This window comes from Podarcis raffonei, chromosome 12 (genome assembly GCF_027172205.1).
Source record: "Podarcis raffonei isolate rPodRaf1 chromosome 12, rPodRaf1.pri, whole genome shotgun sequence".
Classification (NCBI taxonomy): domain Eukaryota; kingdom Metazoa; phylum Chordata; class Lepidosauria; order Squamata; family Lacertidae; genus Podarcis; species Podarcis raffonei.
This window is the reverse complement of record NC_070613.1, coordinates 45091436-45107875: the sequence shown is the minus strand read 5'-3', so window position 1 is coordinate 45107875 and position 16440 is coordinate 45091436. Positions and strand designations below refer to the sequence as shown.

The 16440-nt window shown below is 41.5% G+C and overlaps 1 protein-coding gene across 3 annotated transcripts in view; it reads right to left on the bottom strand.

The window, feature by feature from the left end:
- Nucleotides 1-1368: 1368 nt before the first annotated feature.
- ANO10 (anoctamin 10) overlaps nucleotides 1369-16440 on the bottom strand; it is an 84737-nt gene continuing 69665 nt past the window's right edge. For all 3 annotated transcript variants that reach the window (XM_053410584.1, XM_053410585.1, XM_053410586.1), the window contains exon 13: nucleotides 1369-2153. In XM_053410584.1, coding sequence (XP_053266559.1) covers nucleotides 2109-2153 — 45 coding nt within the window. In that variant the 3' untranslated portion in view covers nucleotides 1369-2108. The remainder of the gene's footprint in view (nucleotides 2154-16440) is intronic.

Here is a 16440-nt window from a genome sequence, read left to right as displayed (position 1 = left end):
TTTAGTGCAACTGCACAGCATGTTAAACACCCTCTTCAACCGGCTTTATTAGGCTCATTTTAACTAGCAGTACTGGTGCTGGAGGAGACTCTTGAGAGTCCCATGGACTGCAAGAAAATCAAACCTATCCATTCTGAAGGAAATCAGCCCTGAGTGCTCACTGGAAGGACAGATCCTGAACCTGAGGCTCCAATACTTTGGCCACCTCATGAGAAGAGAAAACTCCCTGGAAAAGACCCTGATGTTGGGAAAGATGGAGGGCGCAAGGAGAAGGGGACGACAGAGGACGAGATGGTTGGACAGTGGTCTCGAAGCTACCAGCATGAGTCTGACCAAACTGCGGGAGGCAGTGGAAGACAGGAGTGCCTGGCGTGCTCTGGTCCATGGGGTCACGAAGAGTCGGACACGACTAAACAACAACAACAACAACAAAACTGGCAGTACAAGTGAGGCAAAGCCTGGAGGTCAACAGAAGTGCCGGAATGGTGGAAGTATGACCATTTAGTTTGGCTCAGCTGGCAGATAGTTTCATTTAACTACTCTAAAAGTTATAGAAGTGCCTCAGGCTTGCTGGTCATCCTATGTTTGGTCAGAACACCAGATGGCAAAAGCAGGTTTTCTTTCTGGAAAGCAATTGGGCAGAAATACTGGGTGATGTATTTTTTTAAATATTGTTTATGGCTGCTTTTGTTATGTTGCAGCTATGCATTTGTTTCATGTTGTAAGCCTCCCTGAGAATGGTAAAAAGGAGGCATACAAATAAAATTATGTATGTCTGTAGAAATATTGGTTGCATCTGTCTGTTTAATTAAAGCTGAACATCTGATGAAGGCGCCTAGGTTATTATGGAGGGGCAGACCCCACTGTGTTCCTGGCTGGAAGTAACAAAAGGTATGACTATAACACTTTGTGGTTCAATGCATCTGCAAAACAAAAGAGGTTGAGCTATCAAAATGATTTCCCAACTGCTGTTTAGTTAGTCCCAGTAAACAAGCTGTGTGACTACTCCATTGTAAAACAATAAACAAGCCCTGAACCCAGACAATTTACTTCTGTCTGGGTTGTGACCGCAGTGCTAGGAGAAAGTTGGTGTGCATGCTGGACTTTGATCTGCACCATTGTTAATACCAGATGTTACTATAGAATAAGTCCAACAGTCTTAGTAGCTACAGTATTGAACTAGAGTCTTATCTAGACTTCAAAAGGTTTTCCAGAGAAGGAAGTTTCGCCTCTAGGGCAGGCCACACCTACGCACTAGAAAACAATCGCTGGCCTCACGCCATGTCCATGAGAGGATCTTGGGTTAAAAGTTCTCCAAATTGAAAGCCTGAAAGCCACAAAGAAAGATCTTGGTACACACAGGAAAAATTAGATGCACAATGATTAGATATTTTTAATGGCTCTCCTGCTGGTCAGATAAAACCATCGTATAATACAGCCTATATCTCATGACCCGGCAAAATGGAAGTGAATGATGAGCAGAAAGAATATACAAGCAGGGTTCAATTTGTACATCTCAGTGAGGATGCATCACGTTGAGTGAGCTTTGCTGCATGCTGAATTCTTCCCTGCCCAGCTCCTTAAAATTAATAACTTGACAAGGCACAGGTTTTAAGCTTAAAATATTGTAATACTCAATCTCATACATTTTACAGTACACATTTTTTTCTTTAAAAAGATCCAAAACCTTGGGCTGTATTGGTCCTATAGGACAGATTTATACATCATATTTTACAGTAAACAAGACTTGGATTAATTCCTTCATAAATGCAGGGAACCATCTAATAAGCCGCTTACGGAAAATAATGATGACTAGATATTCTAGCAGAAGGATGCAATTGCTCAACTGCTTTGGGGGATATGAAGCTGTGCATTAAGTACTGCTGCCTCACACTTGTGCTATTTAGATGGTAAACCAGAGCTGGCACAGGCAGCGTATGCGAAGGGGGAAAATAAATAATCATATTCTTTCAATGAGACTTTTAGTGGTGAATAAGGATAGGTAATGCTATATTGTGGAGTGCTAGAACGTAGTACAAATACCATGCATGTCTTGCTGTTAATTCTCGTGTAGTCTATATCCTTCTGCAGCTGCTCAGTTTAGCATCCTAGTTTGCTTGTTCTTTCAGGGACTCTGCCACCAACTTCATTTGCTGAAAGAAAAGAAGAAGGAAGAAAAATGAGGGAAGTTAAGCAAACACAGTGGGCCTGAAGGTCTGAATGAGCGCCATCCAGTTGATCAATTCAAAGTGTTGGTGATGACCTTTAAAGCCCGAAACAGCCTCAGTCCTGTATACCTGAAGGAGCGTGTCCACCCCCATCGTTCAGCCTGGACACTAAGGTCCAGCTCCAAGGGCCTTCTGGCAGTTCCCTTACCATGAAAAGTGAGGTTACAGGGAGGTTATCTGCAATGGAGTTGGGAAATGTATGCAACATTGAGCAGCAAGTAAGGAAGGGAACAGAAACATCAATGTAGCGGGATGGGAAATCAACTTTTAAATTTGTATTAAATTTGAAATAATTTGATGTTAATTTGTTAAATTTTTTGAAAAGCAATAAAAATTAACTGGGAAAGAAAGAAAGAAAGAAAGAAAGAAAGAAAGAAAGAGAAAGTAAGTGCACCGAGTCTGATCTGGGATTTTATATATTCAAAACCAGCACTAAATTATGGGACCACAGAACTGTTTTGTCGTACTTGTTGCTGAAAAGGACAGTTCTGTGCTGTGCTTCTGAAATGGCAAGGAAAGTCCTTTGGGCAGAAGGGAGGGTCATGGCTCCAGCAAACCACTGGACACATTCCGTATATCTTTCAAATGTAAAATATATTCAAAACGACAACACGATGAAGCTACACTTCCAGATCAACTATTAACAAGTTTAATTCAGTTCCTGTTGCACAATGTTGTGAGATCCCTGTAACAGAAATCTCCAGAGCTGAATGATGGCATTCAAATTCTCCTTTAGGCAGCTTTGCTGCTCCATTTAGTCAGCCTTTAAAAAAGAAGCAGCAGCAGCCACGGCTACATTAATTAATAGTAAAACTATCAGAAGAAGGCAGAATACAAAGTACTATTGAATTCATGACCCATCAGACTTGGACTAAATCGTTTATCCTGGAGCAATTTGCTCAAGTTATTGTGCTGCAATTTATGGCAAATGTAGAATCAGAAGAGGTGTTCTGTTCTGCTGTGCTCACTATATGCAGAACAAATCTTGGAAACTCTGTAAAGTGTTTTATAATTCTTCATTTATTAAACAAATGATTATGAATTTTGTAAATAATTGACTATAAAAATCTTCAAAGCAGATAACAAAAGATAAAGCAGCAAAATCAAGAAAAATTCACATCTATACTTTAAAACGTACAAAAGTTAAAATACCAAAACAGATTAACATCACCTTGACCATCTAAGTGTCTAAATAAGAATGTTTTCAGCGAGTGCCAAAAAGAATACAGTGAAGGTGCCAGCTTGGTCTCAAAAGGCGGGGAGTTCCAAAGTTTAGACACTGCCACACTAAACAGAGTTCTTACAAATGCGGAAAAGGTATTTTAAGTGGCATCTGTCATAGTGTGAATTCTGCCAATTGAAGTGGCCGAATGGGCACACGTGGTAAAGGTGATATCGTAGGCTATAGTGTTATTTTTTTATGGATGGGTAGTCCTTTTGTATGGTTTATTTATTTATTTATCCATTTATTCATTCTTTTCAAATTTATACATTTCATTTGTTTTACAATCAATTTCAAAATTTGACTCCCTTCTCCCTCTTTATGCGGTTCCTTAAATTTATTATTTAATATCTTCTGCATATCCAAATTCAATTCACTTGCTCATTTAATTATCTACTATAAATATATGCTCTTACGAAACTGCAGGTTATTACAATAATCCTGCTAATGTTTTTATCTGTTTGCAATTTATCTGTAAATATTCAATAAACCATTTCCATTCTTTTACAAAAAGTTTGTTATCTTGAGTTCTTATTCTTCCGGAAAGTTGGAAAATGATGTTTATTTTTGTATACTTCCACTTTATTTATATTTGAATTTCTTTCTCCTATTTTTTTTCTAACTGCAAAGTCTTTGATCGGATCCTCAAAACTAATCTTACGTAATGCATCTGCTTATATACAATACTTAGTCGAGATAAGGCATCCTGCCTTCCTTGTTGCAGAGTTGCTCGGTTGGGATTTTTAATCTACTTCAGCTGAGAAAATGAATACTCGGCCGAGCCATTTGTGACCGTTAATGTTAAAAATCCAGCAACGGGAATTTTCTGTGGTGTTCCCCTCCCCTCGATGCCCTAAGCATACTGCATGCTTCTTTTGCATATTTTCCCAGCCCTGGTGGTGGCCATCATCCTCTTCTGCAGCAAAGCATTAACCATCCCCTAGACCAGCTGTTCTCAACCTGTGGGTCTCCAGATGTTGTTGGACTACAACTCCCATCATCCCTAGCTAGCAAGGCCAGAGCTCAGGGATGATGGGAGTTGTAGTCCAACAACATCTGGGGACCCACAGGTTGAGAACCGCTGCCCTAGACCAACCCAGTGAATCCTCTTTGACTAGTTTCTACAAGGCAGGATGGACCAAGGCCAAAAAGGCACATGAGCCTCACCCTGAAAGTACTCTGTCCACATCCTCAGGCCACAACAACTGAAACTGATCCCTGGATCGCTGAACACTCAGTGCTTCAAGGACCCCTCTCTGACCTGCTTCGCATATGGTGTCAAATTTGATGTGGGCGACTTTGGCCCCAAAGAGCTTTGCAAACATTTCACGGCATGCCACTGAGTGGTCAGATGGTAACACTCTGGCACTGAACCTTTGACCTTTGAATGCTCAAAGACAGCTCCACTTGGAGCTTTGCCGAGAGGATACAATGGCAGTAAACAAGATGGATCCTTGAGAAAAGCAAAAAAAGCCAAAGCTGTACTCCCTTTTTCCCCAGCAATCCAAGTAAAACTCATACGCATCACACGCTCAAAAGAAGCACTTTCTATGGTAATGAGAAGTGACCTTAAAAATGCTACAGTAGAGATGCTAACAAAAAAGGGGGGGGGGATGTTCCTTGCTTAAAAGCCTGAGATAAATCACACAAAGGTAATAGCACTTGATAAAAACTGTCTTCAAAGAATGAATGGGGAAGAAATTTGGTTTACATATCAAAACTAGGAGCGGTTTCGGATATCTGGAGGTGGTGTAGCAGTTAGAGAGTATTGAATTAGGACCAGGAGATGCAGGTTCAGCTATGCAGCTCCAGATATGAGCTTGGGACCACCACACAGGGGGGTTATGAGGATAAAATGAGGGAAGGGAGACACCGCCTGCATTGCCTTGAGTTCCTTGGCAGATCTAAGTTAGGATCTAAGAGTAAAAGTGCACCTCCAGGAGTGAAATCAAACCATTGGAGAATCACGGCGCCTGCTGTGGCTGCAAAGATCGGTAACTCGTAAGTGCTGCCTCCTGCGTTGTTTTTGCTGCATTAGCAGCACCAAAATGACCTCTCCTGGGTGCAAGCCTGGGCAGTGTGTCTGAAGGTCCTGGGCTGCCCAGACGACAAGACCACCTCTCAGCCTTGCTGATGTAGTCCAAAGGAAAGCAGAGCAATACATTTGGCACCAGCCGGGCTGCAGGAGTTGCCGGAAGGAGGCATATAAGACGCCATCCAACCATCTTAGGGACTCCACAGATTTATGATGGGTTTACTTAGCTTTTTCTTCTCCCAAAGAATAGAATATATACTAATAGTGAAGCTCATTCTCCTGAATGTGGTTCCTTAACTGGCCAAAATGAAACCACCCACAAGGGAGAAGTGGCTTGGTAGAACCACAGGATTTGCAGAAGCAGGGTGGGGGATGTTTAGAAAGAAGTGGAATAGCCTCAATAGTTGGCAGGTTGTGTGTTGTTGTTTTTTGTTGGGTGGCGAATGGAACACTAGATGGAAGGGGTGTGTGTAGAAAGTATCCTGACCAGGAGGGCTCTACCCTGCCACTTTTTGTTATGGGTCCTACTTGGTGGTATTTAGCTCTTCAAAATACCAGACACATGCAAAATCTACTAGATCAGTGGTACGCAAAGTGGGTGGTACCATCCCCTGTGGAGGGGGGGGGGAATTACCTAGAGGGGCGCTAAGAAGCAAGGAGGTGACTGGGGAGAGGGGGGGCTGGAGGTGTAAATGACTATCAGACTTTGAAAAGCTGGTATCACTGCATCAAGTTCATAAATTTTGTGGAACTAAACTAGTTTTCATTGGATTCAGAATAAATGTGCAATTAATGGTTATTGTTATCTTCCTTAGTGGGTTGTGCAAACAGCTATTCTGAACAATCCATTTTGTAGGGCAGGGGGCACCAGAATGAGTTTACGAAACCAAGGTACAGTGACCCCCCCAAAAAACATTTGGGAACGACTGTAACAACAACAACAACAACTTATTTATACTCTGCCCATCTGGCTGGGGTTCCCCAGCCACTCTGGGCAGCTCCCAACAGAATATTAATAAATAATAATAATAATAAAAATAAAAGTGATAAAAGATCAAACATTAAAAACTTCCCTAAACAGGGCTGCCTTCAGATGTCTTCTAAAAGTCAGATAGTTGTTTATTTCTTTGACATCTGATGGGAGGGCGTTTCACAGGGTAGGCGCCACCACCAAGAAGGCCCTCTGCCTGGTTCCCTGTAGCTTCACTTCTCGCAGTGAGGGAACCGCCAGAAGGCCCTCGGAGCTGGACCTCAGTGTCTGGGCTTATGTAACATTAAGTTATGTATGGTGCTGTATTACACTGCATTTGTCTATCTTGGCACAATCTATTGCAACTGGTAGCTGCTCTCCTCCAGGCTCTCAGCTCTTCCCCACTTTACTGCAACACAATAACGCTTAAATTGGTGGTACCTGGAGTCTTCTGTGCATGTGCCCTAGTCTTACCGCTTTCCTACAAAGATCAGGAAGATGTCTATTACCACTCGCATGCGAAGCAAACAGTCTTCCTTGCTGCTTTCAACAGCGGGAAGCTTCGCCATGACATCCCCTCTCCCCACCCCAAGACAATCTAGCATTAGCAAAATGTGGGCCAGCGAGTTAATACGCCGCGGAAGGCAAGTCCGCTTGCTGTGAATATGACACATCCCAATTGACAGACGACCCCACAGCAAAAGGTGCTGGAAGGCAGATGGCATTTCCTGAGCAATGGCTCCTCGCACAACGGCACGCCGCTGAAGAGCTGATAGAAATCACAGGCCCCGGTCTATGCCTGAATGTAATTAAATCTCATTTAATGGTGGGGTTTCATCTGTGAATAGGACAATCGGAGAAAATTAATTCTGGAAGACTAGCTGTGTCGGGCTGCAAAGGTGCCAGGCTTTTTCATCCTTCTTTTTGGCTGTTACTGAATAACTGACTTATGATGGGAAAGGGAAAAACAAGTTACTTAGGATGTTCCAAGCTCTAAGGAGTTTGTCTGCTGTGCCTTTTCATGCAGCGCCTTGAGGAGGATTTGTCTGTGATAATAAAATCTTTTTTAAAACCGAGAGCTTAGTTTATCCTCCAGACTTCTGACGTTACTACCTGCATATTGACAAAGCCCATTATACAAAAAGGTCTTGACTTAGTCTACTACAGCTGTAAGTGTGGAAAGAAGAAAGGCATTCAATTCCCTTCACTAAAGCAATTCCCTTTCGACTAAAATTCTGGCTACCGTGGCTTAGGATGGAGCAGCCATTCACAGCTCGACAGTGAAGATATCTCAGCCAAAAATATTTTAAAAATTATATTTACTCATAGCATAATGGAATCAAGTTAAGTGCTTCCAAGGGCATTGAGCTCAATGTGCTGAAATCTCTTTCACTGAAGTCAATAGGACTTCCAAGTGCTTAATGCTGGATATTTTCTTTAAATATGTTTTTCCCTTGCCTCTCAGTCTCTCGCAGATTAAAACAAATTTAAGACAAACATAATACAGGGCCAAACTTGATGAGATGCCATTCACTCAGGTCCATGAATGAGTTTTTAAAATAGCAAACGGAAGGCCTGGAGGCCCAGTGAAGGCCTTGGCATAGGGTCCCCACTATGATCGCAAGACGGATTTGTCCCCGTGCTTGCTATTTGCATCGGGGAGATATTTACTTTAACACATTCATGAAACTGCTAATTACATGAATGCTGTTGAACCTCAGTATAGCAGAACATTAGCAAAAGACAATCCAATTCCACAGCAATAACCTCCCTCCTTAAAAAGCATACTAGTTCAATCTCCTTGCAGAACTCGGCAACTAATTATTTTACTTTTTCAGATGCATGGACAACTTCCCTTTCAATAAATGCGCACAGATGTACAGTCATACCTTGGGTTGAGTATGCTTCAGGTTGAGCGTTTTCAGGTTATGCTCCGCGGCAACCTGGAAGTAACGGAATGTGTTACTTCTGGGTTTCGCCGCTCGCACAGATGCTCAAAATGACGTCATGCGCATGAGCGGAAGCAGCGAATCGCAACCCGCACAGACACGCAGACGCGGGTTGTGTTAGCTTCAGGATGCGAACGGGGCTCCAGAACGGATCCCGTTTGCATCCAGAGGTACCACTGTATGCTCAAATGGGAAACTTCCAGTTTGTGCAAGCTGTTATTTCTGAAAACGTGCTACATATTTAACTGTTGTTACCTACCCTGGGATCTTTGGGTGAAGGGTGGGTATACAACCCCAATAAATAAATGAAAGGAGAAAGTGAATAAGGGCTGAAATTGCCAAACTTTCTACCAACAGAGATTCTGCACTGAGTTTACTGGACCATACTAAGGGAAGCATATGCAACACTGTGTCTAAAACGCTTGAATATAATATTTAAGAGTTGTACAAATAATTAGTACAGGAAAAAACCGTGTGTGTGTGTGTGAGAGAGAGAGAGAGAGAGAGAGAGAGAGAGAGAGAGAAGCAATCATACAGACTCCACTTTTATGCAAACCAATTTAATCCTGGGGGGAAAATATTCTGAACCCCATAATGACCGAACACATCTTAGAAACAGAAGTTAGAAAACATGGAAAGCTTAGTTCTTTGGTTCATCGTATTCCTTTAATGTGGTTTGTTTGTTCCTCTGAAATCCCAGCTCTGTCTTTTTAATACGGTTTGTTATGGTTCACCCTAAGTGACCAGGAGATTTTGTTGTTGAAGTGCTAAAAGAATGTTCTGTTAGGAATCACTGTAAGACAACTGCACTCTGGAACATGTCATTTTAGCTTACTACTTCTATATATGCTTTAAACATTTGGCTACAGCCCAAGAGAGGCAACTGCATGCATTCAAGCAAAAGTCATGTACACAATGAGGTGGCAGGACAATGGCTTTTGGCTTCTTCCTGGCAGCAACTTGCAGCACTTAACACTCAATGCACACCCTCACCAACAGAAAGTACTTTGGCAAGCTGGCCTGGAAGCAAGTTTCTGCAGCCAGAAAAGCAAAGCAAAAACCCTTTTATACCTGCCCACTAAAATCTGGTGCATGTGGGCTTTTGTGTGTGACCAAAAACATTTTGTAAAACAGGACAGCAACATATAGGCCAATGTAATATTGCATTTGGTGACGTGCCTTTAAACTATTAAGATTAATTAAACATTATCAGTTCATTCAATCCTCTAGTAGGGGACTAATGTTTTTCTCTTTGTTAAAGACAAATGTCTGCCGTCTGAAAAAATCTTTGAACATTTTTTGCTCTCTGCTCGGACATATCAGGAGATTCCAACTTGTTCTTTTGCAGGCATGTCTAGCTATTCTGGTTAGACACTGCTGTGTATAGCAATATTTCCATTCGTTTTTGTGGAGGGGGGTTCTCCTTATAATAAAAATAGATTTCCATTAAATGAAGACTGGTTAAAAAAAAACCTCTCAAAATATTTTGATGGGAACATAATGAAACAGAGAGGAAAGCAAGAATCAGACAGGGGAGTGGGTCCGACAGTGGAGAAAACACACACTAACCACAGCCTGCTCCTGTGATAAACTTGAGAAAAAAGATTCACAGTTCATAAAAATATACCTCTCAGAGGAGCATGAAGAATAATATCTGCCATGGCAACCAACCAAGACCATCTTCTGGCACTCTCTGAATGAGCATTTATGAGCAGATTAATTCGGTACATGCACTGATGAAAGGACTCCTGAGATCTATAACTGTCTACCACATATTACACTTACTGTGCAACTGGCTGTTTAGAACAGATTGCACAATATCCATATTGACCCAGCACTTTCACAGCACATTTATATGAAACAGATTAAGCAGACATGCCATGCCATTCTGAACCACCCTTTTTAATAGGTGTTTCACAAACAGCACGGTACTGCTCTGTGGTCTTTATTTTAAAACAAATCGAGAGCTAGAAGCCAACAGAGATTGGTTGGCAATGGCTTGGGAATTTCAAAGAATTGTCTATAAAAAGTCATGAATGATCATCTGTCAGGCAATAATATTAACAGCACCCAACCCACACACAGAAAATATGTATCTGTATCTATGGCACTGCTATAATGTGACTGATGGTTGGCAATGTGGTCATATTTCAAAGGCATAATCAGACCAAAACACTTTGTCAATAATTATGTCTCCCAGAATACAACAGTATCTCTTTTTCAAGAAAGACTGCATCTTATGAGCACCCAGCACACGGGGATAGGTAGAGATAGAAACATTCTGGAAATTTTGAAGCCATAAACATTTGTCGTTATTATTGTTCTCTGCAATCCAACAGTGTGCCCGTTATTCAATTCATTTCAACAGATTTAAGTGCACCTTAACTTAGTATTGGATTGGGGCCTATGTGTGCATAAAAGATTTTGGAGAAATCGTCACAGGTAATATATAAATGTAGGCATTATTTAACTGTTGTAAGAATATGAAATGTCCTACATATAGCCAAGACTAGTGGCATATACAGTTGTATGCTTAGAGAACAAAATATGGTTTTTCTTTTTCATTCTAACAATACAATGCAAGAATCTATGCTGAAGCAGGCTGGCATCTAAGCAGAGATTTTTGCTTGTTGACAAATACAAAAGATATATACAGTGGACCCTCGGGTTACGTTACCTTCGGGTTGCAAACTTTCGGGTTGCGAACACAGCAAACCCGTAAGTGTATACTAGCAGTCCACAATCATTTTGAAGGTAAAAGATGAAAAGGTAAAGGACCCCTGGACGGTTAAGTCCAGTCAAAGGCAGCTATGGGGTTGAGACGCTCATCTCACTTTCAGGCCAAGGGAGCCGGCATTTGTCCACAGACTTCTTTCCAGGCCATGTGGCCGGTATGACTAAACCGCTTCTGGCACAACAGGACACTGTGACGGAAACCAGAGCGCACGGAAATGCTGTTTAACCTTCCTGCCGTGGTGGTACCTATTTATCTACTTGCACTGGTGTGCTTCCAAACTGCTAGGTTGACAGAAGCTGGGACAGAGCAACAGGAACTCACCCCGTTGCGGGAATTTGAACCACCGACCTTCTGATTGGCAAGCATTGTAACTTGAAGCCCTTGATTTGAGTCTTACCCTCCAGAGCAGGAGAAATCAAGATAAACGTAACACTAAACAGTGGGCTGAGTAAAAGTTGGCATGTCTGTCACGTCCCCATCCTTACTTGATCCCCATCCTTGCTGACTAGAGGAGTCAAGGAAGCCCAAGTAATCCATGACAGAAGTGTATGTCACAGGGCTACAGCATTCTTTATGGCAGCCTTGGATCCAAATTTAACTTCACCTCGAAAATATTCATGGCCACGTACAAGTTTATAGGGAAAGCAAATAAAAATGCAACTATGCAGCTTCTGAGGACAAACCCTGGAAAGTGATGAACAGATAAGGAGTAAACAGAATGGCACATCAAGTTGATGAATTATGCTGAAATGGCTAAAATGACCGGAAGAATCAGAAATCAGGACAACCAAAATTTTAAGAAGGAATGGGGGAAATTTATAACTTATCTTAAAGACCATAGTAAACAGTTAACATTGTAAGTAGGATTGCAATATCACTTGTAGTTTAATGGTGAATTTTGGATACAATGGAGAGGTAAAAGATTTGGATTACAAAAGATGAAGGAGAAAATGATTAACAAAAGGACCCACCAAAGAGAGGAGGGAAGTCCAAGAGATTCCTTGGAATCTTGTTTTTATATTATATGTTGAATATGTGACTGTAAAATTTTAGTCTGAAAAACCAAATATATATACTGTATATATGGAGTAAACAGCAGGCAGCAAGGAGTCACATTGTAAAGCAACACCAACAGCAAAACCATGCGGATGGAGACTAAATATAATCAGAAAATAATCTTCCTCGCAGCCCTGCCGAATCTGAAATGTGTCATTTTAAATATCTACTTTATGGCACATACTGCCTATCCTGATCCTTGCTAATCCAAATCACAGGTTGGGCACTTGCAAGATTAGTGGGAGTGACTAGTCAGCATCCGTCTGTCTCGGGAGTAAGCACAGGCCAAAAGCTCAAGGGAAATTTTCTGCCCGGCCAAACCCTAACATTATATATACTCATAAGAACCTCTGACACATGCAGCGTGTGCTGATTGAGTAACAACAGTGCCTAAAACCCAAATAAATGTGTTTTGCTTAAAAGCCCTGCACTTAAGCCACACAAAAGAAGAACTAGGCCACAGAAGCCTTGCTTAACTATTACGCAACACAGCGGGAACATAGTGAGCACATTATGACACACGAGGGAATATTGAATTGGTTGAAGGAACTACCATGTGACAAAGATTCAAAAATCACAACACTCCAATAGAAATCAAGCAGCACTGACCACTTTACTCTGAATAAATTCTGGACTCTATTTTCACACCAGAGATTTCAGCTTTGACTGAAGGTTCACATTGCAGCAGCCCACTGCCTGCTCAAAGCCTTTTGTAGTTAAGATAATTTTCTGAATGGCCCTAAAATGTTAAATATAGTAACGCACTCTCAGAAGGCAATCTTACCATTTAAGCACCCTCCAACATCTCAAGACGACAGCAGATTGTTGCCTTGGCAACCCAGAGCCTGTTCAACACTAACCTGGAGAGTCAACATGGACCACTTGAAGAACCACATACAAAGGTATAAATTTCTTATTCTGTGCAATGACAGGCATCCCGATGTCACGGTCAAAGAAATTAGAAGGGAAGTGGTGATCCTTTTATATGTATTGAATTTGACAGTGGTAAGTATTGTTAATTGTATTATTCTGCCCCAGAGAGCATTCATACAGAAGCTTTCCGTTCATAATAGAGTCAACTCCATTTTTTAAAGAATCACTCCTGCAAAGATCTCATTACACGCTCACCATCACCTAGCAAAGAACTGGGGAGCGGGGAATGGAGTGAATAGAGCAAATGGCATGGACAATTTGGCATTTTCTGTACTACAGCCACCCAGGTCTCCAGGTTAGGCCTGATACTACACAGTTTTGTAACAAACTATTAAAGGAGGTAGTCTGCTTATATGCATCACTTGCACAGAGAGGAATCATGATCTTTGATCTTCTCAGGTCACTTTCACTCCCTCTCAGATGTAACTTGACTATTTGTATATTCACTGACAAATTACTGTACTGCTAGAGAAATCCTCCTGGGAGTTGACCCATGCCTAATAATAATAATAATTTTATTATTTATACCCCGCCCATCTGGCTGGGTTTCCTCAGCCACTCTTGTTTGTTGCTTACATCTGTAGATGACAGGATTGGGTAATTAATTAATTAACTAATTAATTAGACCCCGCCCATCTGGCTGGGTTTCCCCAGCCACCCTGGGCCGCTCCCAACAGAATACTAAAAACATGATAAAACATCAAACATTAAAAACTTCTCTAAGCAGGGCTGCCTTCAGATGTCTTCTAAAAGTCAGATAGTTGTTTATTTCCTTGACGTCTGACAGGAGGGCGTTCCACCGGGTGGGTGCCACTACCGAGAAGGCCCTCTGCCTGGTTCCCTGTACCTCACTTCTCGCAGTGAGGGAGCCGCCAGAAGGCCCTCGGTGCTGGGCCTCAGTGTCCAGGCTGAACAATGGTGGTGGAGACGCTCCTTCAGGTATACAGGACCAAGGCCATTTAGGGCTTTAACGGTCAGCACCAAGACTTTGAATTATGCTCAGAAATGTACTGCGAGCCAATGTAGGTCTTTCAGGACCAGTGTTATATAGAGTGGGAAAAGCGGACTCCTCATGCAAGTGGGGCAAGTCTGAGGTTAAAAAAAGGGAGTATGGTGCTTCTGGCTCCTAGCACCATTACAATTGATAATCATACCAGCAATTTAAAAATTCAAAGCAAGTTTTCAAGATTTTAAAGAGGCAAAAAGAAAACGTGCAACATACAGATTCTAGGTAGGAATGATTTCCTTAATGATTTAAGTTTATAGTTTATTTATAGTTCAGTGAATGTATAAGTTAGTGTCTCTTTCCTTCTAAAATAGGCTCCCAAGGGGATTTACGCAGAATATCAAGTTAGACAACTAAGTTCCCAAATCTTTTCTGTTGCAAAGTGGTGTTGGCATTGTGGAATTTTTAAGCAAAGTGGTGCTGTGCTGGAAGTTGGTACTTAACCCTTCTCACTTTTTTGCAAATACAACACCAGACCATCCAGACCATTTTAGCCCTACCAAGCACCCCAGGTTTCAAAGCAACTTCATCCTTCTGGTGGAAAGTTCATTGTGGTACGGAATGAATAATGGCTGGACCCTATTGTTGCTACTTGCCTTAACTATAGGAGTATTCCAACGCCACTGAAATAAACTCTTATTCAGAAAACAAAGAGATGCTGGGAAAATCTAGCCACACAAATATATGAATAGCTGACATATGAAGATAGATGCGTGCCTCCCTAAATACAATTTTCACCGTTATCAATTTGAGAGAGAAGCTAGTTATGCAGGTATTGTCTTCAACATGACAGGCCTAAGTACAGTGTGAACTTGACATCAACCCAAGATCAGTGAAAGCAAATACTAGGTACAAGTTAGAAAGGTGCCCTAAATTCACAGCTTTCCTTTGACTAGCCCCCTCCATTTTCATTTAGAGAAGGTTCACCATTTGCTTTTGTTTGCCTTAAGGCTTTCCTACAAAAAGCGGTACATTCTCTTCCCAGTCCAAGAAAGTCCTTGAGAACCAAGCTTTTGTGAGCGTTGTAGATGAAATGTGGGGTATAATGAGGGCAAATTAAATGCAGTTTAAAGCAGTTGGCGGGCCTAAGATTGTGTCCAAATAAAGAATATTGTTGATGAAAGCAGGACACAGTTCATTCTTTATGTGCTTGTAACCTAATTCAATCAATTTAAATGAATTGCTTGGTGTAAAGGGGTATTTCTAAGACAGATTTTGTGATTTACTTCAATAATTCCGGTATTTATCTAAAGTAGCATGCTACAGTGGCATAATAAATGAGGGTTTTCAAAACACTGCTCCCCACTTTAACAGATCTGAGCATGTAGCAGTTGCTAAGGTAGTCCTCTGCCCTGATTTTAGGGTTGGGAGACAATTTTGATGCAATTTGCATTTCAATCTGAACCGACCAAACCTGCACCTTCTGAAACACTAAACAAATCAAAACACAGCCATCATTCAAAATTCACACTGCTCCAAATTTTGCAAAGTGGTTCTCCAGTCAAGTAATGTGTACAAATAATGCATATATTAGTGAATAATGCATATACTGCATTAGTGAAAACAGCATACAAGAACATATTAGATCAAGAAAAATCATTTTGCAATTTTTTTGTATTAGGGACAATTACATATAAACATGTGTTTATTAGGAGAAATCTGCAGAAAAATGCTGAGGATTTTTTTTTTTAATTGTTGCAGAGATCTGGGGAACTAAATTTAAGACTGGAAAAAATCAGAACCTGGGACAATTGAAATGGACTGATCTGTCCACCCCTACCTGCTTTAGAGGACAATCCTCTATTTGAATGGCTGGCTACTCCAAGCCTAGTTAAAATTACATAACTGCAAGTTGGGAGAGGGGCTGTGTAGTTGCCCATCAGCAGTTAGCATCCGGAAAGCTGAGCAGGCACAGACAGTTCACCTGGTCATAGTGTCCCCCACTGGTGAAATACATGTATTCCTATTTAAATTATAGTGATAATTTCTAAATTTGATTGTACAGTGGTGCCTTGGTTCCCGAATGGCTTGGCTCATGAACAACTTGGCTCCCGAACGCCGCAAATTGTTCCGGTTTGCGAACTTTTTTGGAAGCTTAATGTCCGATGTGGCTTCCGCAGCTTCCGCTTGAGTGCAGGAAGCTCCTGCAGCCAATTGGAAGCCGTGACTTGGTTTTCAAACCGTTTTGGGAGTCAAACAGACTCCCAGAAGAGATTAAGTTTGAGAACCAAGGTACCACTGTATATGCAAAAACCAGGACATGCCAGTTTCATTCAGATTTGAGCTCTCTTCTGGTCCTCTCTT